The sequence below is a fragment of the Beta vulgaris genome, chromosome 8, assembly GCF_026745355.1.
Source record: "Beta vulgaris subsp. vulgaris cultivar EL10 chromosome 8, EL10.2, whole genome shotgun sequence".
NCBI lineage: Eukaryota > Viridiplantae > Streptophyta > Magnoliopsida > Caryophyllales > Amaranthaceae > Beta > Beta vulgaris.
The window spans coordinates 15822081-15837324 of NC_079209.1; the positions used below are offsets into that span (position 1 = coordinate 15822081).

Below are 15244 nucleotides of genomic sequence, written 5' to 3' on the forward strand. Positions count from 1 at the left end.
TTTTTTTCCTTTTAAAATATTTTTAATTTTACTAACCAATTACTTGGATTAGATTTGTGAACTTAGGCCCAATACTTAATTTGGGCTAGAGTCTATTTGAAAAACCCATAATTTAATATACAAGTCTATTTAAAACCTTTATAATTAATAATAAACCTCTTTAATAAGTAAAACCCTTTTAGAATTTATAATCAATAACTTACTAAAAATACGGAGTATTACATTAAGTCTCATTTTCATGAAGATTTTGGTGCATCTTAGGTCTAATTACATGATTTGGGTATTCTTTTGAACCATTGTGTTATTTCGAGATACTTTTGGCTCTTCTATGTGATTTTCAGGTTCCTGAGCCCAATTGTGACTAAGTGAAGCTAATATGGTTCGTACATGGTCTACTTGGCGGTTTTCGAATGTGAGAAGATGTGTTTGAGTGCTTTGGAGTTGAAGGAACGATGATATTGAATATTATTTCTTTGCGGGACCAAGTAGAATCTCGCTTGCCCACGCACCCAGGCGCACGCCCAAGCGAGATCCCGCTTGCCCGTGCACAATTGCAAATCAAAGCTTCAAAAACTTCTGTTTCGCACAAGTGCAACTTCTCGCTCGACCGTGCGCACTGTTGCCCGACTATTTTCGCGACTTTTAATTATTTCTTTTTTTTGTTAATGTAAACAATATTAGGTTTTATTAAACATACTTTATTTTTGGGACTTTTTCATTATTGGAGAATAGATTTTTACTTTTTAGAGAGCTTTTGAGAGGAAACTCCATTATTGAACCTTGAATTCTACAAGTTTGATCCATTCAAGTAAAGACTAAGTTTTTCTAATCTCTTCTTTCCCTTTATTACTATTATGTCTTTCAAGTTATTTATTAATTGCTTTGTTATTTCAATTATGAGTGAGTAGTTTTATAATGTAGGGTTAAGTTCAACCCTAGCAATGATTAATACATGAATCCTTCCCATAATCCCAATTTGATGTGATTAATTGTTCTTTCTTGATTAAATTGTTCTTATTTTCATTATCATACTAGGGTTAGAAGATTTTGAATTGATTCCTTATGTCTTGTTTTCAATGGGAATGGAATCTAGATGGATTTGTTGGTTTAATCAAGAGTATGAATATCTTTATGGGAATAAGTAGATAGGATTACTAGGAATTTATTTGTGATGCCATGTTTAATGTCTCTTTCTTGCATGATTCCATGGGTATTAGGTTTGATTGCTTGTTTAGAGTAGCCATTGGTACTCGGGAGAGATCTTTGGTAGTTATAGAGTGCATTACTCCTTTAAGTGAAGTTGAAAGGAATAACTGTTAAGGGAACAATTGTTCAGGAACTTGAGTTTAGGAATTCAAGGCGTGGCCCGTGAGTAGAATTAGGTTGTCACAAAGTTGTTTGGCCTAATTAGTGAAAGTGTTGTGTTAAAAATCCGTAGTGGTCGAGGTTCTTTCTTCTTGTTGGAACCAAGAAGTTTTTTCTCGTAAAAATCCCTTGTGTTCCTTTGCTTTGTTTCTTTTCTTAAGTTTTATAATTTTGCAAAAGGTTACGTTTATTTCTAAACATACAATTTACCCCCCTCTTGTAGTGTTACTAGTGAAAGAAAAAGTATCCGAGCCAAAACTCACGAAAGTAGGAACAATGAACAATGAACACCATCGAGAAAATTCAGAAAGGTTACTCGATGCAAAGGCCTTCTATCACTAGTGGAAAAAACCTTATATATCACTTTGTACTGAATGCAGTTTTACAAAAACCGCATCCGAAAATGAACAAAAAAAATGCGAGGGAAGCTAGTAAAGAAAAGCGGGTGCGGTCCAAAAAAACTGCATCAGATTTATTAGGGGATGCGGTTTTTTTCAAACCTGATGCGGTTCATAGGATCGCATCCGCTTTTCTGTTTAATGACTACCTTCCCTCCCACCAAAAATCCCGCGTCCAAAATATTTCTTCACAAAATCCTTCGACCCACAAAACCCTTCACCCAACTGCGACTCCCACTACCACTGCGACTGCCCCACCACTGCTCACGCCGGCGACTTGTGCACCACCACCAACGTCGGAGACTTGTGCACCACCACCAACGCCGGAGACTGCGCCAGCTTCACACCTCAGTCTTGCGCACCATCACCACCACTTTCGCGCCACTAGTGCCGTGCCACCACTGCTTCTCCCTAGCTTCGTTCCTCCTCCTCCCCTCCCTAAACAACTACATTACCACCTTTTCCTAGATATAGGTAACTAAAATTTCGTACCTTTTATTTTAATTCATTGTAATTTGATGAATAATTGTCAGTGGAATTATGTTGTATAATAGTTTAAGGGTTTACATTTTATTCATTTGAGTTAAGTTGAGTTTAGTTTAGTTTAGTTTAGTTTATTTTCGTTTAGTTTAGTTTAGTTTAGTTTAGTTTAGTTTAATTTAGTTTAGTTTGGTAATTTATACTAATTTGAACTTTAAACTTTGTTGTTGATTATTGAAGCTAGCTAGTGATGGAGTGCTAGTGACGGAGTGTTGAGTTCCATTTCCCTATTTACAACCTTGATATTGGTATGTTATCGCTAATACTTAACTTTCTTTAATTTCATATATTAGTAAATTGGTTTATATGTGCAAATATGTATATATGTATCGTTGAATTAGGATTAGATGTAAAATGCTTTGTTGTTCAAAACCTATGTATATATGCATCATCATATCATATGCCTAGATACCCGTTCGAGACTTACTTATTAGGAGTAAGTCTTGAACAGTCCCCGGTTTGGGACTGTTCATAAATGTTTAATCTCACTTAGGTGGTGAATGTATGTCTTTATTTCGATTCTATAGAGGAAAAACTTGGCTCGTCGTTTCCCTACTTTTGTTCTCTAGGTACATATGTAGATATAAGTAACTATATATCTACATCGCGTACATGAAGAACTATAGGGAAATGCTGCCGGATTTTCCGTAGAGTCGAAAAAAACACATAAATTCACTAGTGAGATTAGACATCTAAGGATGGGTTAGGTTGGAGTGATAAGGACTCTTGGAAAGCATGCCTAATTTCATTGAATGTATATAATTCATATATAAACTATAATCATGTAGTTAAGTTCGTTACTGACATGATGTACTTGTTGCTTGTGTGTAATTAGAGGTGTGATTGAAATGAATCGTGCATGGATGTAGTAGTCGTGACACGAGAGAATTCGTGGATGGGGTATTTGAATTTTGTGATGCTGCATTAAGTTATCAGGCTGCAACAGGAACTGAGGGGTTTTATTATCCTTGTGTTGATTGTGGCAATGTGGGGATGGTTAGTAACATTCAAAAGAGGGACACTAAGAAAAGAAAGAAAAAAGAGAAAGTGTCTGGCAAAGGAAAAGGAAAGGGAAAAAAAGAGGAAATTCAAGAAGGGTCGGCTGATGATAGGAACTATTTGCCTCCGGCTTGCTACACTCTATCTAGAGCTGAGAAACGGCTTTTTTGCGAGTCTCTGTACAAAATTAAGGCTCCATCAGGATACTCATAGAACATGAAAAGATTTGTTACCTTAGACGGTGAGTTGAAGCTATCGAGTATGAAGTCTCACGATTGTCATGTAAGCAAGTATTCTTACCGATTGCAATTCGAGGGATATTGCCGAAACACGTGAGACATACCATAACAGAGTTGTGTTCCTTTTTCAATACTATATGTAGCAAAATGTTACAACTGTCGAATCTTGATGCTCTCCAGGCTGGCGTGATAGAGACTTTGTGCAAGTTTGAGATGTATTTCCCACCTGCTTTCTTCGACATTATTATGGTACATTTGGTTGTACATCTAGTTCGAGAGATTAAGCTATGTGGTCCGGTGTTTTTGAGGTGGTGCTATCCATTTGAGAGACATATGGGCTCTTTGAAAGATAAAGTAAGGAATCCAGCACAACCAGAAGGAATTATTATTCAGGGGATTATGAATGAAGAGGTCAGTAATTTTGTGGCCGAGTTCTTAAGTAATGTTGATCCTATTGGACTTCCTACATCTCGACAAGAGGGCAGACTCGATGGTAAAGGTACACTTGGCTCCAAAATGATTGTACCTCCTGTTGAAATGCGGATACAAGCACACTTATTTGTATTGCAGCATATGGTACATGTCCATCCCTACTTGGATGAACATATGGAGGAGTTGCGTGATCAGAATCCAGGAAAAGGGGGTAAAGCATTGATGCAGTTGCATAATAAGACGTTTATTGATTGGTTTCATAACCGGTTAATGCGTAAAATAGATTCCACTGTTTCAGAAACTCTTAAGTGGCTAGCATTTGGTCCTAGAGAAGCTTTGCACTCCTATGAGGGTTATGATGTTAATGGATTTACGTTTTGGACAGATTGTTAAGATGAAAAATCGAGATCTCTGCAGAATAGTGGCATTTCAGTAGAGGCATCATCTACACAGTATGCAAGTGCCAAAGACAAGTCTACTATTGATGCTACATTAATATACTATGGGCGGGTTCAAGATATTTGGGAGCTTGACTACTCTGGTTTTACGATTTGCTTATTCATATGCAAGTGGGTTGATTATAACCGGCGCTACATAAGACGATATGATCCTTGTGGATTTACTCTTGTAGACCTGGGTCGGTTACGTGAAAGTGAAGAGCCATTCGTGCTTGCATCACAAGTTAAGCAAGTATTCTATGTAATTGACCCTTCTGATAAGAAGTGGTCAATTTTTGTCCCGGGATAAAGAAGTATACTTGGAGTTGGTGATGTTGAGGATAAGGAGGAGTATGATGCTTTGAAGACACCCCACCTTTTACCATTCCCGAAGCCAATGTCACTGATGTGGAGTTAACAACAAATTACATGCGTGCGGATCATGGGGAAGGAATAATGGTTGAAACTTCAGAGGAAGGTGGCAAAAGGCTCGACTTCTCAATTTCAAATTCTGGATTTGGGCTTTTGAAGGTAACTCGCTTTAATTTCTCACTTTTAGTTTCATATTGTAACAGCCCGCTCTTCCGAGCTGCTAATGAAACACACTTAAAATCCATAAACAATAATTAACTCTTAAATAAATTACTTCGCAGCGGAAAAATATCCTTAAATACACCAACAACTCGACTAATATTCCCAAATATTATACAACGAAACATAAATAACTATTCTCGAATAAGCTATCTATATACAAACTTAATCCTTAAGCCACTATGAAACCTTGATCTTGCTTCACTTCGAATTCCGAGCTCTGAATATCAAACCTGCAAATTCAGGGAGAAAATACAAAACAAACAAAATTCCAAAATGAGTGGAAAACTCGTAACATTTACTTCAGCCCATTATAAACATTTTATTTCTCAAATCATTTCCTTTTTATTACAACGCTGACATAGCTCATTCTCTTAAACAAATTAGTGACAAGTACAGGCTTTGGACAAAGGACAAACACTGCCTCCAAGATTCGTTATGGAGCCCAGCAATACTACCCCCAAGGTTCGTTATGGAGCGTAGCCGACCGTATCAGGTCAAAAGAGTAACCATCCTCCACCCATACCTTGCCCACTTTCTATTTTCAGTTCATAAACTAAGCCAGCAAAATATTTGCATATTCATATTCAATCAATGACATTTCATCATCACATTCATATCTATGGCCATAGTACGAACTTATTTAACAAAAACAGAATAGAAATCCACACACACATGGGCATGAGTAAATTATTTTACTGAACATAAAAGTTACCTGAAATGCTATTCAGATTCCAACAATATAACCTCCTTCAATAATCTTCATCTCCAAATGAGATTCAATTCCATAATCATCCTCCAATAATAACCTCACAATAATAACAATAATCAATAACCAATCTTAACTATTCTAAACTAGAAAATGGAACCATAACCTATCTCAATCTAGATATTACAACCTTTAACATTCTAATTTCCTTAATTCTCAATATAGAAATCCATTACAGCCATACGCAACAACAACACCATAACCACAACAACCCAACAATAATCACCACAAATAACTACACCAATTCAGCAACCCATTTTAACAATAAACCACCATCACAACGACACAACAACCACCATCACAGCATCAACAACGCACAAGTACACCACAATCATAACACCACCTCCACCAACAATAACGCCAACCACAACAGAACAACAACAATAACAACAAAATGCAACAACACAGCTACAACAAGAACAGAACGATAACAATAATATAGCAGCACAACAAGAACAACAAAATAATACAACATAACCTACAACAACAACAAACCACAACAGCAACTTGGCTTAATTTACAATTAAAAAAAAGTTAAATTAAGAACAAAGAGGAAATATACCTCTGCTCTACTAGGATGCAGCGAAGAACAGGGCATAGAGGTGGGGGGTTCGAGTCTTCGACGGCGACTGAGCACCGTCAACCACAACAACAGCGGCAGCAGCGACTAAACACAACCGCCGGTAGAAGAGGGGAGTGATGACGGCATACGACAAATCTTCAGCGAGACAAGCAGCAGCACAACACAACACATCAACACATAGAGGAGAGAGAAAAACTGGACAGCAACAACAACATCACCGGCAGCAACGACGCAAACGGAGGGAAAGGGGAATTTCGGCGAGCAAGGGTCGACAGCGCGGCAGCGCCTAGGAGATGCGAGTGAGCGAGAAAGATGGTGAGGAGTTGGGGTTTCTGTTTTGGGGTTTGGGGAATTCGAAGACGCGAGAGAGAGAAAGAACTTGGGGTGGGTTTTTGGTTGCTTATTGTCCGACAATGAAGGGAGAATTTTGTGGGTTATCTTTCAAAAGCAACCGACACATTGAAGGATAGGCCCGACTTCGATTTTCTATTTGGGCCAAATACCACTCAACTTAAACTTAAAATCCAAAATATAAAATAATAATAATAATAATAACTCCACAACTCAAATAAAATAATAAATTTCGCAACATAATTAACTTAATAATTATATTTAACGTTTAAATAATTGCGCTTAAAAACAGGGCTATTACACATATAATGTCATGTTTAGTTCTTATTAGTATCTATATATGTATTGCAATCAACTAAACTAGCTTCAAATGTAATTTGAAATTGAGGATTACTGGGTCGGCGAAGTCTAACTTCAAAGTTCGAATTAAAGGAGGCGAGCAGTGGTCGGCGTCTCGGCGAAGTCCTCACTGTTTCCGTCGGTAGTTTGAGACTTTGAGTGTCGTTCTATATTGAGAGATAGGAGAGAGAATTAGAGGAGCAAAGAGGAGAGAGAAGACAGAGAATTAGAGGAGCAGAGAGGAGAGAGGAGAAAGAGAGAGAAGAGAGAGAGCCAGAGAGGAGCATGAGAGTCTGAGGAGAGGAGAGAGGAGAATGAAGCGCAAAAAGCTATGGCGCAGTAATGGTTCTTTTTTTTTCTTTTTTCTTTTGACATGTATTAACCACGATCTAGGTAGAATAATATTAGGAGAGGTAGTTTTTTTCTATTCTATTTGTTGCATAATTTTAAAAGTAAATAGATTTATATAAAACTTATACTGCATTAGTATTAATTAAAAAGATATTAAATTTTAAAATTATTATTTTTAAGAAACTGGTTCAAGTTAGAAGTAGTCTCCTAAATCTTCACAATAAGAATATATACGTATAATAACGTATTATGTTGAAAAAAAATTGGATTAAAAAAACAAAACATATCAAGGAAATCGTTTTTACTTGGAAATAGTCTCTTATTTCACAACAACTTTTATTATTAGTCAGATACTTAAACTTAAGAGACTTTGTTTAGATAATCAATGGTTTCGTACATTTAAGAAATGGGTTAGTAACCTCAACCGGTCTCCTATAAGTAGTCTCTTTGGCCATTTTTGTAGTAGTGCTTTGCCGACCCATTCTCCTTGATCCAATGAAGTTTGCAGAACAGGTTCAAAGTCTATGGAAATCCTTTGTATCGGACTACCCAGGCGTAGGTAATCAAGTTTCGGCATCCTAGCATCGTCAACTGAGACAAATTTTATCATTTTAGGAAATATAATGTATTTTATTTTATTTGGTAATTTAATGGCCCAAACAGGCTCGACCCTCATGACTTAGGGGATAAGAAGGGGCCGGGATCCCAACCCATAAAGAAACTTCCAAAGACTAAAAACTATGAATTTATACATAGAACCAAATATCTACTCAAATGCCCCAAATATGGGGTTGATGAGAGTCAAACTCCCAACCACATGGTTGGGAGGTGGGAGCTCCAACCATTGGACTCCCACATATAATTTAATTTTTACTGTAAGCCCTTAGAGCGAGTGCAGATGTCAAATCGATTTTAATAAGCTATACATGAAGATAAGTAAATAACCAATTAAATAATGCTAATTATATATATTACGAATTATTATAGTGATCCTACTCACACTAATACTAGTGGACAAGCAATTTGGCCAATTGTGGGCCAAGAAATAATGATTTGTGATGTAAGGTGCGGTATGAGGAATCACAAAAGGAGGAATAAAAATTTACTTTCTCATTCTATAATTTTATAATGAGGCAAGCAGATTGATATAGAATAGCATATACAAGCTAAGTGTGAAAAGTTGGGACTTTTCAAGAATATTTCTATTAAAAAAATTGAAGAAATGAAACCAATAACAGAAGTGGAGATGATAATGAGTCTTCGTGTAATATCCCTCATGATTGCTTTAAAGAGATTTAGCAGGCTACTCATTCAAACAAGATGCATCTTTCTTTAAGGGAGCTTAATTCCTTAGTTACTCCACAATTAAGCATGCTTGGCTGGGAGTAGTCCAGGGATGGGTGACCTCCTGGGAAGTTTCTCAGGGTGCGCACGAGTGAGGACAAAATGCGTCGGAAGAACTTGTGTTGGTTATTGAGGACATTTGTTGGTCCTGGATGCGCATTGGTGACGATATACTCGACTCCGGAAGAGTCAGGGTGTTACAAATGGTATCAGAACAACCCTGCGACCGCGTGTTGGGGCGACCTTAAGGCCGTCAGGCCGAATATTAGGAGTCCTCAGGCGCCTAGTGGTGGAGGATTATGAGGCTACATTGTCATAAGGAGCGACCCCGAGGTCGTTCGACCAAATATCTGGAGTTTCCGGCGATCACTTTCCAGGTTGGGGCGACCCACAAGTCGTTGTGGCTGAATATGTGGAGTCCTCAGGCGCAACGAGGGTGTTGCTGTTCTCAAGTGGGGGTGTATGTAATACCCCTCATGATTACTTTAATGCTATGTTTGGATAGCAAGATTTCATTTCAAATCCTGGATTTGGATGAAATCTATTGTTTGGATGGCATGGAATTTGAAATTATGGAATTTGTCCAAATTCTTATCAAAAGCCTATATTAGTAGAATTTCAAATTCCAGCTATTACTTTGTCATTTGAAATTCTCTCCTCATACATATCCCAACTCCATGAGTAAACCCACACTTTCTAATATTTGTTTCTCTCTCCTTTAGTAAACCCACAATTTTTCTCCCTCCTCCATTAAACCTCTATTTCTCTCTCCTCTATCAAACCCCCTTTACAAAACAGTGATTAGGAATTGAAATACAAACTTTAAATTCCAAATTTCAATTCCATCATTTGAAATGAAATACAAGTTTCTAAACACTACCTAAAGGGATTTAGCAGACTACTCATTCCAACAAGATGCGTATTCTCAGGGTGCGCATGAGTAAGGACAAAATACGCCGGAAGAACTTGTGTTGGTTATTGAGGACAGTGGATGCACATTGGTGACAATATACTCAACTCCGTATGGGTCGGGGTGTTACACTTCGACTCAACCGAGATATGTGGACCTAGATTTGTTTTTTTAGGATTTGGAACCCAAAATTTTAGACCCAATTGATATTTTAACTCTGCTAATCTTTAGATTCGTTTCTTTATAAAAGTAGTTGTACAGTTTATGTTTTATATTAACTTTCCTACACTCTCTCCCCTAAGTCAAAATTCGAATTCACTTTCTCTATTCTCCACTCTCATGCCCTCCCCTTCTCTCTCCACCAGCAACCAGTCAACCCCCACCCCTACCCCCACCCCCACCCCCCACATGATGACCCTCCTTTTTCTCCCTCAACACAATAACCTCTTTTCACTTTCCAACTCCACCCCACGGGACGAAACTATAATCACCACCCCTTTTGAACTCTCACACCCACGTGAAAGCATCCAGGGGTAGATGTAGTGTGGGTTCAACTGAACCCACGAAGACTCCGAAAAAAGAGAAAAAAACGACGAAGATAAAAAAAATTAGAGGCGATCGTTTTGGCCCGGCCTGGCCCGCTTTTGGGCTGGGTTGGGCAGAATTTTTCGGCCCGGGCCCAGCCCGCCCGTATTTCTTTTAGCTTTGGGCGGGCTTTGGGCAAGCCAAAAACGACTTTTTAGCCTATTTTTTGGCCCGGCCTGTTTTGGCCCGCAAAAGCCTGCTAATTTAGGCCCGAAATAGCGTGTTTTGGACACAAAAATTCGGCCTGAATTTAGGGCCGGCCTGGCCCGTCCCGACCAATGGGCAAAATTTTTTTTTGCCGCGGCCTGGCCCATGATCACCTCTAAAAAAAATAAAACTTGATATATACCACCCGCGTGCTATCGGGGTAGATGTAAGCCTTTGGTTCGGTGGTAAGCAGCGTGCAAGAAGATTCCACTGAATTTTAGCTTTTTCATTTTGTTTGCTTTTTCATTATCTTTGTTTCAATTTTTTGGCCGACTACTTTTCTTTTTTGTTTTATCCTTTTTCAATTATTTGGCAATTGCTAACCATTTGTTTTCCATTTCTTGTTTTTTCTTTTTGCTTGATACAAGCTAACGTTAACTTTTGTTAGATGAAATAGATTATATATTTTAATTCATTTTAAAAATAATTATAGTAATGGGATAACTTAGTAGTTATTTGCCTTATATGCATGCTATGCGTGCAAAATCATATAAAATTCTAATAAAAATATAGTAGGTAACAGTTATTGGAAGGCATAAGAGAAAAAGATTATGTAAAGGTGAAGAGAAGAAACGATAATTCGTACTGTGTGTTTTGTATTTTATTTATTTATTTAAAACTAATTGTTAATCAATGAAGCTGTGTCAATAAATTAGGATTTCTTTTAAAAAGAATTACTTGATGATGTGGATTTTAAAGTTGTTAACTTTCACATAATTATCTATTGTCGTTGTGTTTCTATAATTATTTTTTAAATTAGATTTTAATAAAGTAGTTAGTTGGTTGGGGTTTTTTTTTTTATTTCTCTCTTCTTCTCTTATATGATATAAATCGGTCATAATTTAAAATGTAGACTAATAAATTGAATTATTTTGCCACTAACAGCACCATTAACACCCTTTCTCTTTCCACAAGCGCACAAGAGCACCATACCATACCCCTTCCTCAACTCTCACGCCCACCAAATTTTCTCTGCCTCCACTAGCACATAATTTTTCTCTTCTACTCTCTTTGTGGGCATTGACTATAGCACACAACTAACTCCACCAGAACACACAACCGCATATGTCCGAAATTATTTTGGAATCTACTTCATTTTAAAGTTGAAGATTTTATGAGTTCATGTTGTGAATATTTTATTTTATTGTTGAATCTAATTTGTTTAGTTGAATTTATTGATTTGATTTTGTGAATTTAGTTGCAAATTTATGGTAAAGATGTTGATATTTTTTATTTTGAATTGAAAAATATTTTCATGTACCAATCCGTTTGGGCCTGTTTTGGACTCGGATTTGTAGGATCCGCAGTATTTGAATACGGCTCCGATTTTTCCAGACCTCGTATGATCTTAGGCGGATCTGGATCCACCTCTTAAAATTGATGTGAATCCAAGTCCATAAAAACTCGATCTAGATCCGACCCTTGCCAGCCTTAAACTGAAGAATAAGATTTGTACCACTAGTTTTTGTTATAACTTTCTACAAACTCCACCCAATATCTTATCAATAATTCACACATTTTTCAAGTAGCGTTCTAACCTTATCCAAACTCTACCTACTAAGAGTCCGGATCCTCTAGAGTTTTAGTCAAACTCTACAAGGTAGAGTTGTATCTGAACCATACAATTTAAAATCAAGGGTTCGTATTCGTGGGAGAGAAATATTAGGGGGTGGATTTTAATGAGAAAAATAGGGGGAGTTTGGAAAGAGGATATAAGAGCCATTGATTTTTTATTCAATGGTTGATATTGCTCAAACTTTACCATGTAGAGTTATTGTAAAACTTTATAGGATCCAAATACGTTACTTGACTACTCCCTCAGTTTGGTTTTAATATACACCCATTTGTTTTCGATTTGTTTATTTTTAATCCATCCACTATTGTGTTTTCTACTATTGATAACATGTTACATCTACCCTCTCCTCTTTTCGGACCCATGTTATTCACTTTTTAATAATTTAATTTACTTTTTACTTTCTTTCTCCACCTTTACCGTTTCTCTCTCATATTTTTGTACATTCTTCTTGATTTTACCCAAAAGCAAAGTGATTAAATTAAAAAGCAACGGATGAAGTATAATTTTGCCGTAGTAATTCAACAATCATCCAAAAACAAAAGACCAAACTTAATATTAGAATCCCAGTTTTTCACTAACATTAAATAAAAAAAACTAATATGAACCCGGTGCACACTAATTAGTGTGCACCCGATCCATATCACGTGAGTTTATGATAGTGTATATTGATATGATATAGTGTATGTTAAAATGATATAGTGTATGTTACAGTGATATAGTGTATGTTAAAATGATATAGTGTATATATTAAAATGATATAGTGTATGTTACAGTGATATAGTGTATGTTAAAGTGATATAGTGTATGTTAAAATGATATAGTGTATGTTAAAGTGATATAGTGTGTGTTAAAGTGATATAGTGTATGTTACAATGATATAGATGATATAGTGTATGTTAAAGTGATATAGTATGTGTTAAAGTGATATAGTGTGCGTTAAAATGATATAGTGTGTGTTAAAGTAATATAGTGTATGTTAAAAGTGATATAGTGTATGTTAAAGTGATATAGGGTGTGTTAAAAGTGATATAGTGTATGTTAAAGTGATATAGGGTGTGTTAAAGTGATATAGTGTATGTTATGATGATATAGTGTATGTTAAAGTGATATAACGGGTCACGTGCCTAGACCTGGTCCACACTATTTTTAGTGTGAACCGGGTCCACGCAAGTCGGATTGAACATTAAATCAAAATTAAATTCCTAATAATGTGCCACTTAAAGCATTGATACCAAGTTACCAACTTTGAAGGATCAAACTGAACAAGATATACAATCACATAAAACCAATCATTGAACGATGAACTTCTAAGTTCTAATTGAGATATACAAAAGGTCTCACCTGAAGCTGATGGTGCTGGTATCAAGGGAAGCTCCGTATCGTAACCTATTTGGCAGCTTGGATAAAAGACCGACACTCCTTTACTCGCATTGTAATTGCTGTATATCTCACCCATAGTAAGTTTCAGGCAGTCCATACAATCAAGGTCATCTATATCGGGTGTGCACTGAGCGAAGCAGTAGACACGATCAATAGATGTCCAATAAACAGTTGTAGAAGCGAAATGTCCCCGAGCTGTAGTACGAGCAGCTTTACCAATAGTTGTATTCATTGTACTTGTTAGCACTGGACTAAACTTATCATAGTTCGCGATACTATCTTGGTACCATGCAGCAGAGGATGGAGATGTCTCGTACAAGGAGAAGATAGAACGGTTTGCATACCTTAACATACATTCATAATACCATACAATTCCTTCACCATATAAGGGACATACTTTTTTAATCTTTTGAGTCGCATCTCGGATGCACACTCGACAGATCTCGATGGTATAATCCTCTCCGCATTGATAAAGGCCATATATTTTGTTAGGAAAATCGCCAGTTGTTGAATTATGAAACTTCGATGAAGAAGCTTTGGACGAGAGATTGGAAAGAAGTTGATCGAGGTTCCTTTCATAAACACTTCCTTTGGTGTAATTACCATTTATATCAGAACAACCATTATTACTAAAGGTCACTGCGTGTGCACAGAAAAAATAAACAAATAGTAAAGTGATCAAAACAAAAGCATTTCTCCCCATGGATACGAATCCTTGGAATATAGGTGAGTACTTTGAGAGTTAAAAGGATTTCTCCCCATGGATCGGAGCCTTAGCTTTGTAACCGTGTCGATGGGAAAGCTTTCAAGTCATTGTGGTCCATGGGACCCATAATTAATTTCAAACAGTGTCGACTTAGTCTACTTGCAGTGCTTTTTGTCTTTTTCTAAAGTTGAACAATTCTCAATTCGGTTGCCTTAAATTTTCATGCATTGAATACATCTTCTTTCTCAACTACTCTTGAGTCCAACTAGTTGTGCATCCACAACTTTCTCTTTGATGTTGTAGTTAACAATACATGGTTGCCTCATAGTTTTGGAAATTATGCATGGTTGCCTCATAGTTTTGAAAATTTTACGTGGTGGAAACAAAAAGTCTTTCATTTTCTAATGTGACCTTGTGGTCATGCATATATCATTATTGTCCTCTCATTGGTATTTTTATGACTAACCCATATGTTTCTGTAACCTAAATGATTAAGGGGCGTTTGGTTAGAGGTTTTCGGAAAAGGGTTAGGAAATCAAGTGAGCTGACTTCCTTATTTGTTGTTTGTTTAGTCAATTCAATGATTTCTTTTACCCTACTCTTATCCTAAAACTCCTCTACATACATTTCCCATACCACCCCAAGATTTGACTTACCCTTTTCTTTTTTTTTTAGGAGGAAAGGGAACAACTACGATGGAACCCAAGAATTGGGCCATCCTAAAGCATCCTTTCGGATGATCAAAGAAAACTCATGAGCCGGGGAATCAAACCAATAAAACAAATTCGAACACGAATGGCCCCTATTCGCCATCCAATCCACCGCCGAATTGTCTTCGCTAACGCCATGGTTGATACGGACCTCTTTAAAAAAACTTCAGAACTTCACCTGCATCCACAATAAGAGATGAATGGCCCAATGAATTTTCCATAAATGTTTAACGGCCTGGATAACAAAGACATTATCCCCTTCAACAATTAGACACTTCACCCCAGCATTCTAGCAGCCTTAATGCCCTCTCCCAAAGCCCAAGTTTCGGCTACCAAGACTGGATGGGAAGGCCCGATGGATTGAGCACCACACAGTTGCAATTTACCTACCTCATATCTAATTACAAATCCTAACGAGGCATTGTCTTCTTT

The 15244-nt window shown here is 37.0% G+C and overlaps 1 protein-coding gene across 5 annotated transcripts; it reads right to left on the bottom strand.

Moving 5' to 3' along the window:
* Positions 1–5026: 5026 nt before the first annotated feature.
* On the bottom strand, positions 5027–14187 carry LOC104901103 (cysteine-rich repeat secretory protein 57). 5 transcript variants are annotated; one of them, XR_007269309.2, is made up of 3 exons: positions 13358–14187; positions 5717–6488; positions 5027–5234 (listed from the first exon to the last, which is right to left on the bottom strand). XR_007269309.2 is itself a non-coding variant. In XM_057391137.1 (3 exons), the coding sequence occupies exons 1-2, from the start codon at positions 14097–14099 to the stop codon at positions 6343–6345; spliced, it is 888 nt and encodes a 295-aa protein (XP_057247120.1). In that variant the 5' UTR covers positions 14100–14187; the 3' UTR covers positions 5027–5234; positions 6333–6342. The 5 variants fall into 5 exon arrangements, 4 of the variants coding, with proteins under 4 accessions (XP_057247120.1, XP_048491315.1, XP_048491316.1 ...); XM_057391137.1 differs by having other exon boundaries at positions 6333–6488; XM_048635358.2 differs by having other exon boundaries at positions 5717–5810; positions 13358–14186.
* Between the last annotated feature and the right edge of the window lie 1057 nt (positions 14188–15244).

What these genes read in the sequence shown, in the direction of transcription:
- LOC104901103 (XM_057391137.1), bottom strand. Translation starts at nt 14,099, where the DNA reads ATGGGGAGAAATGCTTTTGTTTTGATCACTTTACTATTTGTTTATTTT. An exon ending in ACCAGCACCATCAGCTTCAG is followed by an intron (nt 6,489 to 13,357) that starts GTGAGACCTTTT and finishes GTCTCGCTGAAG; the next exon opens with ATTTGTCGTATGCCGTCATC.